The sequence below is a fragment of the Oncorhynchus nerka genome, linkage group LG19 (genome assembly GCF_034236695.1).
Source record: "Oncorhynchus nerka isolate Pitt River linkage group LG19, Oner_Uvic_2.0, whole genome shotgun sequence".
In the NCBI taxonomy this organism is placed as follows: domain Eukaryota; kingdom Metazoa; phylum Chordata; class Actinopteri; order Salmoniformes; family Salmonidae; genus Oncorhynchus; species Oncorhynchus nerka.
In genome coordinates, this window is record NC_088414.1 from 26,694,478 (window position 1) to 26,712,921 (window position 18,444).

General features: G+C 42.4%; 2 protein-coding genes across 3 annotated transcripts; both read right to left on the reverse strand.

Annotated features, from left to right (window-relative positions):
• Window positions 1-2,311: 2,311 nt before the first annotated feature.
• LOC115101272 (V-type proton ATPase 116 kDa subunit a 2-like) lies at window positions 2,312-14,910 on the reverse strand. The gene is made up of 20 exons (XM_029620637.2): window positions 14,210-14,910; window positions 11,866-11,944; window positions 11,336-11,436; window positions 10,921-11,058; window positions 10,236-10,330; window positions 10,010-10,136; window positions 9,836-9,918; window positions 9,610-9,703; window positions 9,251-9,463; window positions 8,733-8,883; window positions 8,373-8,512; window positions 8,099-8,256; window positions 7,082-7,172; window positions 5,173-5,291; window positions 4,833-5,043; window positions 4,567-4,686; window positions 4,350-4,469; window positions 4,120-4,237; window positions 3,820-3,991; window positions 2,312-3,581 (listed from the first exon to the last, which is right to left on the reverse strand). Exons 1-20 carry the CDS (start codon window positions 14,324-14,326, stop codon window positions 3,479-3,481), a joined length of 2,550 nt encoding a protein of 849 aa, XP_029476497.1. The 5' UTR covers window positions 14,327-14,910; the 3' UTR covers window positions 2,312-3,478.
• Window positions 14,911-15,850: 940 nt separating this feature from the next.
• Window positions 15,851-18,197, reverse strand: LOC115101273 (NF-kappa-B inhibitor-like protein 1). 2 transcript variants are annotated; one of them, XM_029620639.2, is made up of 4 exons: window positions 17,615-18,197; window positions 17,413-17,525; window positions 17,111-17,222; window positions 15,851-17,016 (listed from the first exon to the last, which is right to left on the reverse strand). In XM_029620639.2, the coding sequence occupies exons 1-4, from the start codon at window positions 17,886-17,888 to the stop codon at window positions 16,430-16,432; spliced, it is 1,086 nt and encodes a 361-aa protein (XP_029476499.1). In that variant the 5' UTR covers window positions 17,889-18,197; the 3' UTR covers window positions 15,851-16,429. The 2 variants fall into 2 exon arrangements, with proteins under 2 accessions (XP_029476499.1, XP_029476498.1); XM_029620638.2 differs by having other exon boundaries at window positions 15,851-17,019; window positions 17,615-18,196.
• Between the last annotated feature and the right edge of the window lie 247 nt (window positions 18,198-18,444).

The window sequence follows — 18,444 nt, forward strand, 5'->3', positions numbered from 1 at the left end:
CCAAGCAAGTCTCTTCTTATTGGTGTCCTTTAGTAGTGGTTTCTTTGCAGCAATTCGACCATGAATTGCTGCAAGTGCTCCCGAGTGGTGCAGCGGTCTAAGGCACTGCATCTCAGTGCAAGAGGCGAGAGGCGTCACTACAGTCCCTGACTGGGAGTCCCATAGGGCGGCGCACATTTGGCCCAGCATTGTCCTGAAGGCCTGATTCATACAGTCTCCTCTGAACAGTTGATGTTGAGATGTGTCTATTACTTGAACTCTGTGAAGCATTTATTTGGGCTGCAATTTCTGAGGCTGAATACTCTAATAAACTTATCCTCTGCAGGATAACTCTGGGTCTTCCATTCCTGTGGCGTTACCCATGAGAGCCAGTTTCATCATAGCGCTTGATGGGTTTTGCTACTGCACTTGAAATTCTTAAAATTTTCCGTATTGACTTAAAGTAATGATGGACTCTCGTCTCTCTTTGCTTATTTGAGCTGTTCTTGCCACAATATGGACTTGGTCTAGGGCTATCTTCTGTAAACCACCCCTACCTTGTCACAACACAACAATTTGGCTCAAACGCATTAAGAAGGAAAGAAATTAAGCTGGTTGAGAGAATTCTAAGAGTATGCAAAAATGTCATCCAGGCAAAGGGTGGCTACTTTGAAGAATCTCAAATATATATTTTTTAATTTTTTATTTGTTTAGCACTTTTTTGGTTACTACATGATTCCATATGTGTTATTTCATAGTTTTGATGTCTTCACTATTATTCTACAATGGAGAAAATAGTAAAATAAAATAAAAACCGTGGAATGAGTAGGTGTGTCCAAACTTTTGACTGGTACTGTATATATTTTGCCCTACCAACTAACACTGCACCCATTACAACCTCACCACTATTCCACTACTTTGGCCCTATCTGATCCTACTCCAGGCCAGCAGCCTGGGAGGACTGAACACTATAGTTCAAAACATCTTGTAACGCTTCTGCAGTAAAATCTCATACACCAAAGTACTTCTCTGCAGCTGCCACCACAACATCTATCCTCTGTGATTTACATTCCATTCCTGCCGTACAATTGACGACCATGGCCATGAACGGCAAAAAAACAACCTTCCTGAAAGACATTATTCCTATCACTCTCTATTGGCCTTGGCCTACTCACAAGGATCTTCTTAGAATCTCTCACCCTGGGCCCCATCTTCCTCTACTACTCTCTTCACTGCCTCGGCATACAACACCTTCTGCACTAATGTGATCCTGGCACCCTCAACCGGCCTTTCTCTCACCAGACACCTCTGATCTTCAGTACCATGGGTACCCCTACAGTTTATACACACAACTTTTTCCATCAATACTATAACACTGCTTTGTCTCATGTCCGCCTGCACACTTCTCACATCTAAGAATCTCCCTCCTACACCCTGATGCTTCTACTACCATTCATCTTCTTAAAATCTGATTTTAAACCTAATCCTAACCTCAAACCTTACCTGTTTTCATGAATATTTACGATATAGCCAATTTTCACTTTGTGGCTGTGGTAACTAGTCAAAACCCTGGGGACTGGACACAGTCAAAGGGAGTCTATTATACTGACAAGATAGTCAAGTGACTGCTCCAACAATGGAAATAGATGTCCTCAAAGATGTAAGATTATAGGTGGGACCATTCTAGCCAATGAGAGGGCAGATACGCATGTGAACAACAGGCCATAGAGATAGAGGACTCATCTTTGTATATGTGCCATTATGCTGTCTGCGACAGCATGGGCAGCACCATTGAGGCTATCTTTATTTTAAAGTAGTACATGTTCTTTTTCATTGGCTGATTTCTCCCAACTCAAAGGAATCCTCACTCAGTTGACTGAATCTTCTATCTAGCTCTATACCAGCAGTCACAATTAAGTTGTTTTTTTTCAAAGTTGAGAAATGCCACGTGTCCATTTATATCAGTGCATTCCTAACATCCAAACCATTACAAAACATATTCAATCAAATAACCCTCACATGGAAAATTGGCAATTACATTGTTTGTTGACCAAATTTGACACCATCATTGACCTCCATACAAAAATTCCAAATTTTGTAGGCTTATTTTCGTGGGCAGATTTTGAGCTGAGTAAAACTTCTCGCTTTGTCTCTTCCTCTCTGAAATACTTCAGTAAAAGTGTGAATGGACATGGCATCAATCTGAAGAAAACTTTCATCCACACAGGAACTTGTTAGTCAGCCACCTGGAATACCTATTGTATTCATGGCATATTAAATTAGATATATTTACAAGATCTAGAAAATGTCATTGATTAGTCTGTATTCATGGTATTGAGCATTGACTCTTTATTTTCTGGCATTTGTGCATCACATCCAAAAACTAGGTCTAAAAAAGGATTAAGATCCTAACTTCTTAAAAAGACATAAATAAATACATGAAGCTAAATGACATGAATCACGATGATACCAGTGATCCATTTACCAACTATGAAATGAATTGCACCTCCCTTCATTATAGACACCATCCAGACGGATCAAACAGTCTATGGTCAGAGTCCAATTAATGTCTACAAAAATGATAATTTGAGCTTCAAGTCAACTTCAGTGGATGTCCTTCACCACCAACATTTAAACAAATATTACAAGCCTGTGCAATTTGTCTTGGTGTAAGTATCTCCTAACATTTGGCATCGTCAGAGTAATAGTTATTAGTGGAAAAATGCTGACTTTTATTGTACAATCATTTCTGCATTGTTCTTTGAAAAGTGCTCTGTGGCAATGTCCTCTGCAAAAACTCGTAATTGAGCTGTCATCTTTTATCCTCCCGAAATGCCACAAGGAGTGTATAATGGCAAAACCGGAGGAACATATGTTCTACAAGTTTACAATTCATTAGACAATACTATTTCTTCAGAGTTGTATTCATGTGTATAAGCACTTTGAAAAACTGCACAATTAGCAGCCATGGTATTCGCATTTGTCATTATCGGGAAGAAATTGTTATGGCACTAGAAATCAGGATATTTGATAAGACCTCTAGTCCTTTATGTTTTGAATCTCTATATTTTTTTTTCTGTACTTTAAAGTTGCCTCGGATGAATATGAGTCAAGTAATAAATTAGCTTTAAAATACACTATAATTTTCTACAAAAAGCAAATAAAATGCTCAGAGCCACCAAATTGGCTTAAAGTGACCACTATATGAGATGCATCAATTCCTCCAGAATATTACAAAGTACATATCAACAGACCTAGATGAAAACTTTTGAATCCCACTGAATTGAGGTTAGCTGGTTATGGACGCAATTATGATGTAAGGAAGTCAGTGCAGCCAATAGTGTCAAAAGTCATATGCTGAAAGACTTTGCTATACAAGTCATCCCACCGCTGCTCTGCAGTTTCTCCTCTTCATCAGTGTGCCATCTTGCTCTAACTCAGAGCATCCTTCCTGGTACATGATTTCCTATTCAAATCCAGTCAATCTGGTTGTCGCTGGTCACAGTAAACCGTCCTGCTCAAAGACTGAGGGCAGGGCGGAGAAGTCGAAGGGGGCAAACTTGATACCCGTCCCGTGATAGAACTTATTCTGGAACTCCACCCTACAAAGGAGAGCATTCACATATGTAAATAACCAGTATGAATACATGCGTGAATAAATGACTGAGTGAATAATTAGAAGAGAGTTAAAGATTTTTAAAAAGTATACAGAGTAGGTGACCACTGGGGAATGAGAGAGTATGTGAGAGTGGATGAGTGATTAACAGAGAGTGATTGATTGACTGACTGAATGAGTCATTCAGTAAGGCATCACTTAGTTAAGTATACAGATAGACTCACCAGTGCAGCCGGAGGGCATGGAGGAACGCTGAGAGCCCTTCCATGACAAGCAGGATGGACACAGTGAGCACAGCGAACAGGCTGAACACTGGTACCAGAAACAGCACCCCCAGTCTGGAGGTCATCCTCAGGCCTAGACGCATCACCATGGCCCACAGCACCTCGGAAAGCTCTGACAAACACATAGATGGACACACAGTAAGAGGGAGATTTATGAATCAATATCTGAACATGGAGACAGTAATTGATAGTAATTGCCCCCCTGTGGCCTTTTAAAGGTGTAGTGAGTACGATCCTTACGAGCATGGGCTAAACTGAGGGCCCAGAGACGTAGGTAAGACGCCGTGTTGGAGATGCAGCCCAGGCAATACTCTATGGTGTGGATAGCCTGGTGCAGGAACACATCCCCAAAGTCAAACTGAAAGATGTACAACACATTGACTAGATAGAAAGGCAACAGTGATGACTGAAATACAACTGCTCTTACTCAAATGTTTATATGAGATGTAATGTACAGTTGCGGTTTTGACCTCCTTAGGCTGGGTGTCCCTGCTGGTCATGAGGTCATCAAATCCCTCTTCCTCATCATCAGCGTAAGCTGGTGCTTGGGACATATCATCCTCACTCACACGCCGAACTCTCTCATAACCCTAAAATACAGACAACAGACGTTAAAATGCACATATATTATTCACTAAAAACACATGGGTAACAAACTCATGACACGACTCTTTCCACCATACTCACCCTGCGCAATCGCAGGCTCTTCCCTCCCCGGTGCAGCCAGTAGAGGTAGACAGGTTTTCCTAAAAGCAGCACAGGCACAGACAGCAGAGCCACCACCACCAGGAAGACCTGCAGCCCAGTCTGTGGAGCAAAATACACAGGGTCAAACACAGAGCCACATGTACAGAGACGTTCAAAAGAGACATTCAGAGATTCAGATAGAGATGCTGAGAAAACCCAGAGTCAGGGGGGACACTCTGAATCATGACTCCGTCACTAACACCCACCTGTCCGGGGTAGAGAGGGGTGTTGTCCCCTCCCTGCATTAGGAACATGTTGATGAAGTGGATGAGGATGCTGGGGGCCAGGCGGGAGTCACGTGCACCAAAAGCCAGCCACTTGTAGATGATCATGAAGACCAGGTAGCCAAAGAGACACATCAGGAACAGAAACTCAGGGAGGAACAGCAGGTAGATGTTGAACCTCTGTTTGAAGTGCCTGGATAAATGGAAGAGAAGAGGGAAGGGAAGGGGAAGAACAAATTTATATAAATGTAGAGGAACTCTTTCTGATGTTTTGTATTCCACAGTAGTGACTACTGGTAGGAACCACTAACTGGTCACTCACAGATGGTTGAATACACTGAGCACCACCCCAAAGCTCATGTGCATGACCCCTATGATGACAGACATCTTCATCTTGTAGGAGTTCAGGAAGGACAGGCGATTCACTGCCATGTTCCATATCTGTAGGTGTGATACAAAGCATAACATGAACATAACATTAGACAATATCAATACCTGTGTCACGTCTACCCCCGCTCCCCCCTCCGGCACTCAACGTTGCCAGTCTACTAACCACCGGTCCTGGCAACCCATCATTTCATCACCTGGCAACCATCATTACGCACACCAGTGCCTCATCTTTAGGCACACCTGGACATCATCACTTCTCTGATTTCTCCCCATTTATTTAGCATTCTGTTGTTGTTACCCATCAGGCAGTGTTGTTTATGTTCAGATGCTACGCTTGTTTGTGTATTCACTTTATGTTCATTCATATTAAACTCACCGACTGCACCTGCTTCCTGTGTCTTCGTTACAGAATACTTCCTCCTAAAATGGAAGCAGCAGCCAACCCGAGACATCTCCAAGATGGTCGACGAACAGCCAGCTGGCGCAACCGGGGACTGTGATGGATGAGGTCTTCTGTGTTCTTCAACGTCTAGATCTTCCTCAAGAGGTGTTACCTCCAACGAGCGGAGGATCCTCTACCATGAGTCGACCCAGCGAGCCAGCACCTTAGCCCATTCAGCAGTCCGGCTAGGTCAGCGATGCCTGTTTGTCCCTCCCGGAAAAATATGACGGGACACTATCCAAATGCTGTGGCTTCTTACTCCAGTGCTCACACTATTTTGCTCATCAGATGGGAGCTGGCAGATGGCAGATGGCAGGATGGCCAGACCGCTGCAAAGTACACCCTCAACTTCCATACAGTGGCAGCACCTTATTAAGAAGAGGATTGTGCGAAGAGGTCCAGACGGAGTTAGCATGCCGATACGACACCCTCTTGCACTCATCACGATGGCCATCAGTCTGGATATTTAACCTTCCCATCGCCTCTCTCCCTGCTTCGTTAACCGTTCTGATTCAGAGCCACACGCCTCCCCGCGGCTGAGCAACACTGTCGGAGACAGCTGTGGCTTTGTTCCTATTATGGTCAGTAGGGGCACTAGCTTCAACGGTGTCCACTACTTCCCAACCCGGGATCCACTAAAGCAGAGGGATGGCCCCGTGATCATCCATCTCCGGTGGTAGGCGTGAGTCATCACTTTCCACCAAACCTGCACCTACTACCTGCCCTCCGGAGCGCACCTATGTGCCCACGCAGGTAAGGGCTCGCTGTTGACCTGGGCGCACACATCCCTTGTTGCTGCACACCCAGGTATCCCCCACATCATTCAATCCATCTCCGCTAAGTACTGGTGGCCCACCTCTCACCCTCTTTTCACTTTTCCCTCCTCAGGCCGGTGGTTGCTGATGCCGTACCCCACAACCCCCCACCCCCTGCCTTCTCTGAACATCAAGGCAGTATTGTATCTGTGTTCATGTTCAGACGCTACTCTTGTTTGTGTATTCACTTTATGTTAATTCGTATTAAACTCACTGACTGCACCTTCTTCTCTGACTCCCTGCGTCTTCGTTACAATCTGGATATTTGAGATCAGTGAAAGGCACAAGTGTAACAGTATAGCTTTCCTCCGTCCCTCTCGCTCCCACCCGGGCTCGAACCAGGGACCCTCTGCACAGAGACAACAGTCACCCACGAAGCATCGTTACCCATCGCGCCACAAAAGCTGCGGCCCTTGCAGCACAAGGGGAACAACTACTTCAGATCTCAGAGCGAGTGACGTCACCCGATTGAAACGCTATTAGCGCGCACCACCCGCTATCTAGCTAGCCATTTGACATCGGTTACACAAGGAAGAGTATAATTGTGTGTAGCATCTGAAACTATCCCGTGCATGTATACTCACAGGATCAATGCCAAAAGGGTATGGTCCAACGAAGACACCACTGACATTAGGATCAAGGATGAGCAAAGTATTTGTTTGGAGTGTTTCATTTCTGGAATAAAAGGTGAAGATGAGTACAATAACCTCAGCCAGTTACTGCTGAATGAAAACTACAGGTACACTACCGTTCAAAAGTTTGCGGTCACTTAGAAATGTCCTTGTTTTTTAAATAAAATCACTTTTATTTTTGCCCATTAAAATATCATCAAATTGATCAGAAATACAGTAATATAGATATTGTTAACGTTGTAAATGACTATTGTAGCTGGCAACGGATTAAAAAAATAAATAATGAAGGAATTATCTACCAGTCTCAACGGCAAAGAGGCGACTCCGAGATGCTGGCCTTCTAGGCAGAGTTCCAGTGTCAGTGTTCTTTTTCCCATCTTAATTTTTAATTTTTATTGGCCAGTCTGAGATATGGCTTTTTGTTTGCAACTCTGCCTAGAAGGCCAGCATCCCTGAATCGCCTCTTCACTTTTGACGTTCAGACAGGTGTTTTGGGGGTACTATTTAATTAAGCTGCCAGTTGAGGACTTATGAGGCATCTGTTTCTCAAACTAGACCCTCATGTACTTGTCCTCTTGCTCAGTTGTGCACTGGGGCCTCCCACTCCTCGTTCTATTCTGGTTAGAGCCAGTTTGCGCTGTTCTGTGAAGGGAGTAGTACACAGCGTTGTACAAGATCTTCAGTTTCTTGGCAATTTCTCACATGGAATAGCCCTAATTTCTCAGAACAAGAATATACTGACGAGTTTCAGAAGAAAGTTCTTTGTTTCTCGCCATGTTGAGCCTGTAATCTAACCCACAAATGCTGATGCTCCAGATACTCAACTAGTCTAAAGGCCAGTTTTGTGGTTTTCTTTCAAAAACAAGGACATTTCTAAGTGACCCCAAACTTTTGAACAGTAGTGTACACTGACAAAATGTACGTGCGTACTGTGCTTGTGCATGTTTTTGTGTGTTAGTTTAGACTCACGTCCACTGCTGATCTGTGAACATAGCCCTAACACTCCAGCCTGAGCCAAATATGTTGAGTGACTTGGAGAAGCAGTCATTGTAGATCAGCCCCGTGTACACAGAGAAAAGGCCCATCATTAGTATGATATAACGTCCCTCGAAGAACATTGTCCAGATCTAAGGACAACACAGAAACCAATATTAATGGAAATCTATCAATTTACGCAACAAAATCAAGATGACCACAAAAACGCAGTCGAATGTGATAGAAATTTCCCTTTAAACATTCTTACCTCATTATCAGAGCGCTTGCGTTTGTGGCTCTTCTCTGTCAGCACCATCCACAGGGCAAAGCATGCCATGACCGTGCCGTGACCAAGGTCCCCAAACATGACCGCAAACAAGAACGGGAACGTAATGATGGTGTAGGGGGCTGCCAATCAGAGATAAACATGATCAGAGTGGACAACTTTGCTGGCCTTCATTCAGTCCTATGTAACTTTGCTCAACCTGACCTGTCTGCCTTACATGAAGTGCTTAGTCGTACTTCTAATGCTATAACAGTGCTCAGCTGTGCTTGCCTAAATATTGTGTCTGAAGTGTTCCAAACTAGCTTACCTGTAGGTCTGTCTGTGAACTGTATTTGTACTCACCTGGACTAACCTCCCTGTAGTCTCCAACCCCATAAGCCTCTACGATACTCTGAAAGCCAGAGGTGAACTTGTTTGTTCTCAAGAGCGTAGGCGGAGTGTCATTGCTTGGGATTCGGTTTACAAAGGATGGTACAGTGGCGTCACCTTTTCTCTGATAAGGGAAAAATCCATGTATTACATTTATATACTACTGTCAGATTTGACGAAACAAACTGTGTCTGTAGGCGGTTAGCATTTATTGGAATGACTCACGTACTGTAAGCAGCTCTGCAAAGAGGTGACAATCTGGCACAGCCACAGTTATAAAATCAGATTTGAAACCTAACCCTAACCTTAACCACACTGCTAACCGTAATGCCTAACCGTAACTTTAAACTAAGACCAAAAAGCACATTTTTGTTTTCATGAACTTTTACAATATGGCCAATCTAGTGGAAATCAAACAGGACAAGACTCATCCCAATAAACGTCGATGTGCGTATCTGTAGGACTACAGTATCCTCAACAGCCTCACTCACCGAGCCTTCCTCCAACGCCCCCCGCAGGTTGGTCAGGTCATTGACAGGGCACCACACCTCAGCTATGAGACACTTGTTGGTGACGTCAAAGCTACACAGGTTGAGGATGTGGTAGATGGCCTTCATCTTCTTCACCTGCACTACCCAGGTGAAGGCTGACTCTGAGGCCTTCTGCAGCACCTGTCTCAGGTACTCCTCAGTGCGGTGGAGCACCTGGTGAAGACAGGGGACATTTACAAGATGTTGTTCAAGCATTTGCATGTAGTATTGTTACTAGTGTTAATGCAAATCATCTAGCCATCCTCTGTCATACATTGTTTGGGCTTTGCCTCAACATAAAAACAGAGACATATACATACATTGTTTAAGTCCTGGATGCGTGTCCTTAGGCTGTCCATCACATCTGCCCTCTCCTCGTCGTTCTCAGGGTGGGGGTAAATGTGACAGTGGTAACTGGAAGAAAATAATAACAAATATAATTGTGGCCTGATACAGATCCATGACAGACAGGCTTGTCAGATGATGCAGATCTGATGCTGATAATGGATGATTTTGTCTGTTTTGTGGTGGCAAAAGTACACTTACCAATCACAGATCTTCTGGACCTTCTGTCCAATCTGGTCTCCCCAAAATGAGATGAGGAACACCACATTTGTGCTGATCTCACCCTGAAAGGGACACACACACACACAACACTTATAGTATTCCTCTTATGGACATAGCAATACGGATTTCAGGAATCTATCTATTTCTACTCACCGTGTCCAGGTCAGCGAGGCTCTCACCCAGCTCTGCATAGCTGAGGATAGTGTAGCCCTTACACACCCTCCACAACATGCGCTCAAAGGCCTCCACCTTCACCCGGTGGATAAGACCTGACACGAACCTACAGCCAAGAGGAATACTTTACTATTCAGGACTCAAGCTGATTCTGAATGTGATTAGCTACACATAATGTGAGTGTCTATTTCTCTGTTAAACTCACCCCAGCTTGGCTCCCAGTCTCTGCATACCAGTGCAGCCTGCAGAGTCTGACTCAATGGATTGGAACTCTTCATACTGGGGGCCAAGGGCCTCATGCTGCATACAAGGAAAGGCCAGGTTAGCATTATCAACACACAAACATCAGTAGCCTAGATTTAATAAAAACAATTGGTAATTCTTTCAAAAATTGGTAATGATTAAATAAAATGGTATTTAAGTAGTTTTTAAATGTTAATTTATTAGTTTATAGATAGTTTGTAAATCTGTACTAGCAAAGTTAAGACATAATGGTTGAACTTCATTGCTACACCTATTGTCAAGTGTAGCCTATAATCTGCAAGCTAAAAACAATGCATCATAGGCTGTGGAATCACATGACCAATTGACATATTGTGTTCTTTGTTCAAAGTCAGGTGACATTCATGCGCGTGGTGTGACCGTATCATGTCAGCACGGTCTCTGCTTCACCCTGTCTTATTCCAGGTTATGGGAACTCACATGGAGAGGACAGCAAGAGCCAAAATATGGTGTCACTGTCAACAAACAAATGCATCTGGGAGTGCAATAGAGCAAAGGGTGAGTCTGATAAGAGTATGTGTTACTTAAATGGCATGAGGTAGTTATGAGGCGAGGTCATGTGATAGTAGAGTGTATGGTGTAAATAGACATGATAACCTGGCACTAACCCGGGAGCGGCTGTGTACGAAGGTGCGCGTGATCCTCAGCATGTGCGTGTACTCAGTCAGCTCCAGAAGATTCCGCTGCAGCTTCTCTTTGTTCCTGGCCACCTCACTAAGCTCCACCTCCAGCCTCTGGAGCTGCTCCTGGGGGACCACAGCAGACAGACCATACACGGTCAACTCCCCTTAACCACAGCAGAGAGACCACACACGGTCAACTCCCCTTGACCACAGCAATCATATGGGAATAATTTCCCCTCAACCATTATTAACACAAAATCAATACCCTAAACCCTGCTCGATACTATCTTGAAACATTTACCAACGCAGTGATTCAACCTAAACAGTGCACTCAATGGCAGTGCCCATCAACCACATCACTCACTTGTTTTTTACATGACAAACAGCATCTCAGACCTACCATGATCTCAAGGACATGTTTGGGGGGAGGGGCGACTGGACAGATTTCGTCATCTTCTGGCACGGCAATATTTGCCTTTCGGATTTCCCTCAAAAGGTACCCTGTCCAAACAAAAAAGTTTAAAAAAAAGTTATTGTTTAATCAGTTAAACAAACACTGACTGAGCACATAAGAACACACAATCATTATGGGAATCTGTTGAAACATCCACATTTAGAAAACCCAGACAGGTTTGATCAAAACATAAAGAGGCCTTGCTAAAAATATTTGTGGAGGAACAACTGAGATCTATATCTAGCACAAAGCTAGTCTTTCACAGCAAAAAAATATTTATCATTAGCTGATAATACATTCTCCTGCTGTTGTCATCACTATATTTAGCATGACTTGTAATTCAATCTGACTGCATGGCTGTTACCAAAAGCAATCTGTCGTTCTGTAGAGTAGACCAGAGCCTGATCAAACCCCACCAGTAAATCAAACGTATGGTGGTAGTAGTCCTGCTTTAGTGTCCATCTCAGTGACCTCACCCAGAATTCTCTCCATCTCCTCGCATCTCTTGATTTCACTGACGAAACGGCGCTGGAACGAGTTGACACTGGGGTTGAGCTGAAACCAGAGGAGCACAGTGGTTAGGTGACATTGCCAGGTGGAGCAATGCTCACACCATGGAATTTATCAAATAGATGCCTTTCCAGTCCATTTTTTTCTATTCTGTAGAATGTATCACTCAAATATCAACATATAATTTTGAAAGATCGAAATCCATTGCTTTTAAAATCTAGGCCAGGTCAGTTCAATTAGACTAAACAAACCATGTGACCAAGGTACCTGGGTAAGATGTTTTTGGAGCCCCTGAATCTAGTCAGACCATACAGCTGCATTGAGACCTCCATCAATACTACCAGCCAATCACAGAATAGGAGGAACAACGATATGTGATCCAATTAGGCTTTTAATGGTTTGCTTAATCAGCTTGTGCTACTTCCTTGACAAGTAATTGGTCAATAAGTATCACATTAACTGGACTGATAGACAACCTTATGATTAATGATGATAGACAGACACATGTAGGATTAATGATGATAGACAGACACATGTAGGATGAATGATGATAGACAGACACATGTAGGATGAATGATGATAGACAGACATATTTAGGATGAATGATGATAGAGAGACACATGTAGGATGAATGATGATAGACAGACACATGTAGGATGAATGATGATAGACAGACACATGTAGGATGAATGATGATAGACAGACACATGTAGGATGAATGATGATAGACAGACATATTTAGGATGAATGATGATAGACAGACACATGTAGGATGAATGATGATAGACAGACATATTTAGGATGAATGATGATAGACAGACATATGTAGGATGAGTGATGATAGACACATCTAGAATGAATGATGATAGACAGACACATGTAGGATGAATGATGATAGACAGACATATTTAGGATGAATGATGATAGAGAGACACATGTAGGATGAATGATGATAGACAGACACATGTAGGATGAATGATGATAGACAGACACATGTAGGATGAATGATGATAGACAGACACATGTAGGATGAATGATGATAGACAGACATATTTAGGATGAATGATGATAGACAGACATATGTAGGATGAGTGATGATAGACACATCTAGAATGAATGATGATAGACACATGTAGGATGAATGATGATAGACAGACACATGTAGGATGAATGATGATAGACAGACATATTTAGGATGAATGATGATAGAGAGACACATGTAGGATGAATGATGATAGACAGACACATGTAGGATGAATGATGATAGACAGACATATTTAGGATGAATGATGATAGACAGACACATGTAGGATTAATGATGATAGACAGACACATGTAGGATGAATGATGATAGACAGACACATGTAGGATGAATGATGATAGACAGACATATTTAGGATGAATGATGATAGAGAGACACATGTAGGATGAATGATGATAGACAGACACATGTAGGATGAATGATGATAGACAGACATATTTAGGATGAATGATGATAGACAGACATATTTAGGATGAGTGATGATAGACACATCTAGGATGAATGATGATAGACACATGTAGGATGAATGATGATAGACAGACACATTTAGGATGAATGATGATAGACAGACACATGTAGGATGAATGATGATAGGCACACATGTAGGATGAATGATGATAGACAGACACATGTAGGATGAATGATGATAGACAGACACATGTAGGATGAATGATGATAGACAGACATATTTAGGATGAATGATGATAGACACATGTAGGATGAATGATGATAGACACATGTAGGATGAATGATGATAGACACATGTAGGATGAATGATGATAGACACATGTAGGATGAATGATGATAGACACATGTAGGATGAATGATGATAGGCACACATGTAGGATGAATGATGATAGACAGACACATGTAGGATGAATGATGATAGGCAGGCACATGTAGGATGAATGATGATAGGCACACATGTAGGATGAATGATGATAGACAGACACATGTAGGATGAATGATGATAGACAGACACATGTAGGATGAATGATGATAGACAGACACATGTAGGATGAATGATGGGGGCACTGGCAGTCTTGTAACACACACATAGATGCAGACTGACAGGCAGACAGACATACAGAGAGGCAGATAGAGAGACAGACAGACACACACTCACACACACACACACACAGAGAAAACAAGAACATGTTTGGTCCAGACACAATTGACAACTGACAGGCCTAACTGATATACACTTGTGCTGGTATTATTGCATTGCAAGTCTGTACATAGGCTCGAAAGACAGGTGGTGTACTTACATCTCGAAACTCGACCAGACCCATTTCTCCCAGCTCACTTATGCAATCGTATGCAGAACCGGACTGCAGAAACAACTGCACCAAGCACATCTCCTCACTTCGGAACACCGAGCCCATTTTATCTGCCACCGGCACCTTGCTGACGAAATCTCCGGCCTAGGCCTATTAATTTACACTACGTGAACTGTAGCAGTTGCCTAGGTGCTTGCGTTCAATAAATCATAACAACGCGACAACACAACTCTGTCGGTTTCTACTATGCCACGTTTCGCAATAACGTTTCCGAAAATTAATACATCGTATCGAGTATGAGCTCTCTCAATTTTACTGAATTACTCTGCCTGGTGACAGTAGCCGTCTTAGTTATTTAATCGATAATAGCGCTCGAGCTCTTAGTTCCTTAGGTCCCCTAAAATATAAGAAAAAAAAAGAATATACTATAACCCACCCTAACCCTTCTATCGCTTTGCACCTATTTTATCGAGCGAGCCACATACTACGCGTCATCCTGTACCTTTAATAGCTGTCGCTATCACAACGAGTCAACTCTACCCGCGTCGCAATGCTGGGCAAGACTGCTCATTATGCAAAACAACAATTATATATATATATAATATATATAATCAGATAATATCCACAATTATACATATAAATAAAAAGTACAAGTTAAACTGTGGGTAAATATAAATACAGCCTTGATCCCAGTACATCGGCCACCTATAAGCGACAGATTGCGACTGGTTGCCAGATATTTTTCTTTCAGCACTGATCTTTAGATTTTACATAGGGCGTTAGTTTTAAAAGTTATTCTTACAAGTGTATAACTACACCCATAGTCTATACACTCAAGTATGACCACATTTTGATTGCGAAATTACTAATACGCAAATACCACATTATTCTCGATAACGTTTATGAGCCCTTGTGGCAAGAGAGAAATTAACACATCCAATAGGCCTGGTACAGTCAATATATTTTTCTATAACATTTCCAAAAACACGGAGAATTGTAGATTAATTGCCATTTAATGTGTATTAGTCTATATTTACTTCTCAAGAAATTGTCACTTTTCTGATAGCCTGTATGGGGACTAATACATCGGGACTAATAAACACCATAGCTACATTGTGGACCTATCCTGGCAACCAAGGCATCCTATGATTTATTAAATTCCATCATTCAAATTCGGGCCGACCATCTCCCCTTTCTTAGTCTGTGTAGGCTTGTGCGATGATTTTAGGTGGTGGTAGAGTCAAATATTATCCACTAGTTTATAATTTTAAGTCAAGTCAAGTGTATTTCAATCAAACTGTTTACTGTGATGTTTTTTTTTCGGAACCCACTTTGATCTCATCAGCACTTTGCCTTCAAGATCAGATTAGAGGGTAGAGTGTAATTGTTCAGTTCATCATCACCCGAATCCTTAACCCAAATAGCCTAATCTATCCAGTTGGGTAACATGTTGAATGAGGCAGACAGGATTTCTGACATCATTGTAACAACGGTCTTATGACTTATATATTTTTTTCTGCAGGTTTACCATGATTTGATAATTTTATTGATGCTAGTAGCAATTACAAAAACAGTGTTTACCAAATAGTGGTATTGGATGTTATAATTTTGCACACAGGCTTTACACAACTTGTTTCAACATTTATTTGTGGGTATAAATATTCTCAGTTCTGACACTTTGTAAATCAGTGATAAAAAAAATGAAGATTGATGTCCAGTGTCCATCAATGATCCCTAACTCGGCATAATTTTTGCCAAGAATGGATAAATGTTGCACAAAGGTGTGCATAAAGATTAATGGCAATTTGTTGCCAAATGTGCTTCTCCCAAGTATTGATTCAAGCAATAGTTAAGCAATTAAGAAATCACAGGTTATTTGTTTTTAATCAATTGTAGAAATTAAAACTCATGGTATGAATACTTTCACAAGGCACTGTAAACATGTATTTTCTCTAGCAACATAATCTCTTACAAAGTCCTATACTAGTGCCAAGAAGTACACAGTCAGAGAAAAATGTAATTCACTTAACATATCAGAAGCTTAGCCAAGTTTATCCAATAAATTAGGTGCTTCAAGTGGAGATTTGTTTTGACTGGTCAAAACAACTGACCTCCACTGGAAAGAACCACTGTGCTGCATATACAGGACCAGCCATGGCTAAATGACAGACTGTTCAACATCTCAGAAGCCCATTTCCAGTCAAACTGTCACCGGAGGCTCTGAGCCAGTCTATTGAGCTCCTGTGAGAGAGCAGTGACAGTGTCCAGGATCCTCTGCTTGTCTCCATCCTCCAGCCGGGCCCCACAGCGCTGGGCAAACCTATCTGGGTGCCAAACGGCCTGCTGGCGCCTGAGAAGTTTACGGAACACTGCAACATCTTTCTTGTCTGCGCCATGCAACATCACCTCCACCATCTCCTCCACTGAACCCTTCGGTGCCGGCCAGGGTATGTCCCCATAACTCAGCTTTGTGGTGACTGCTGCTGCAGTGTCAGTGCTGAAGGTAGCTGCACATCGCTCTTCATAGTGCTGTTTTTTCCCCTGACGTGTCTCCTCCTCTTTTTGTGCAGCACGTGCCAGGTACTCTTCATGCTCCCTTTGTAGCCGCTCATGCAGCTCTCTGTTAGCACGCTCCTCCTCCTCTGCCTCTTTCTTTCCTTTCTTCCTCTTCCCATGAGAGCCTGAGGATGCCAGTCTTTGAGCTTCTGCGTGCCGTTTTGTGACATACTCTTGTCTAATTCTATCTGCCCAGTCTTGAAAGTCCTCCTCACCGGTATTCTCCTCAAATAAATAATCTGCTGTAAGAGAGGGGAAAAAAAGAAGAAAAGACAAATGGACAATGATCTAAATGAAATCAGATTATTCAGGAGTGAAATCTTGCCACCTTACCATCATATGGTCCAAAGGTTTCAAAGAACTCATCCTGGCATTCCCCAAAAAGCTTCTCTTGCCACTCTTTCTCAGCGTCTTTTTCTTTAGATGTGTTTCCCTTCGGTGCAGTCTTTTGGAGAAAAGAAAGAATCAGTGCTCAGGGATGTACAGTACAGACAATACAACCATACCCCTAGCTTCATAATTACCAGACTGGTTACCAAATGTGCAAGACTTCTGGATTGTTGTACGAGGTTATGTCCCAGCACTCTCCTAAAATACATATTAGCAACTCATACATATGGCCGAGACATTCATACCTTCTCAAATTTCATCCATTGCAGTAGGTCATGAGGTGTAATTCCTGCATTATTTGGTGCAACCATGGCTTCTGGGCAACTCTTTTGAAGGGGCACTACGAGGTCATCATATACTGGATAAAGAAGAAGAACAAGGTTAAGGCATGTTTTTATTATTCTACATATTTTTGTTGTTTAGTAGCTAATATTGGCATTCCATTACCTATTTTGCCATGTTTCAGAGCCTTGTTAGCAGCAATGTGTAGAGGCGTGTCCCCTTTTTTGTCTTTCAAAAGGATGTCGGCTCCATTTTTCAACAAAAGCCGGAGGATGGCGTCATCACCAAGCGAGCAGGCCAGGTGCAGGGGAGTCCTGCGCTTTTTCCCCTGGGAGAAGTTGACGTCAAGGTCGGAGTGTTTCCGCAAGTATGACTTCAGCTTAATTAAACTGCCCTCTTCCACGTATTTTATCATCTTTTTCTGTGTACGAGTCACCATGACTTGCCTCTGTATGGTGATTTACTGTAATCTGCTGTAACAAAAATAGCTAGTAGTTTGATAACTCAGCTACCCAAATTAGCTAGTCAACAACAACAAAAATAATATCTAGCTATAGCTTGTCATAAAATACCAAAAATGGATGGCGTAATCCTATTACCCGTCTCTGGTGCATAAAGGCTTTTGTCAATTGATTAAGCCAATGTCAATGGCTCGCATACCCCATTAGTTAGCTAGTTTGCCGATTAGCTAATGCTTGTAACCTCGACCAAATTTGAGGTAGCACGGACAAATAACAATGTAACACAAAGTCAATATCATGGGAAAATCTCATCGATTTCCCGCATCCTCAAAACCTATTGGATAATAAAGCCAGAGATCCCGCCTCCCTGACCTTCTCTTCCAATGGGGGTTGAGAAAGACGCGATGAGAATTGAATTGAGATTCCTCCCATGTCCTATCGTTAACTCCCCCTGTATATTTCTTCCGAGTCATTCAGTTCCGGCTGGGTTGTAATTCTGTATTTAATCACCAAGTGGCGGTATACTGCTATAAT

Coding starts and splice junctions, on each gene's coding strand:
- LOC115101272 (XM_029620637.2), bottom strand. CDS start 14,326: ATGGGCTCGGTGTTCCGAAGTGAGGAGATGTGCTTGGTGCAGTTGTTT. Junction 8,257..8,372: donor GCAAGCGCTCTGATAATGAG/GTAAGAATGTTT, acceptor TGTTGTCCTTAG/ATCTGGACAATGTTCTTCGA. Junction 3,992..4,119: donor CCTCAGTTTAGCCCATGCTC/GTAAGGATCGTA, acceptor TGTGTTTGTCAG/AGCTTTCCGAGGTGCTGTGG.
- LOC115101273 (XM_029620638.2), bottom strand. CDS start 17,888: ATGGTGACTCGTACACAGAAAAAGATGATAAAATACGTGGAAGAGGGC. Junction 17,526..17,614: donor TCTGAAACATGGCAAAATAG/GTAATGGAATGC, acceptor TTCTTTATCCAG/TATATGATGACCTCGTAGTG. Junction 17,223..17,412: donor AATGGATGAAATTTGAGAAG/GTATGAATGTCT, acceptor TTTCTCCAAAAG/ACTGCACCGAAGGGAAACAC.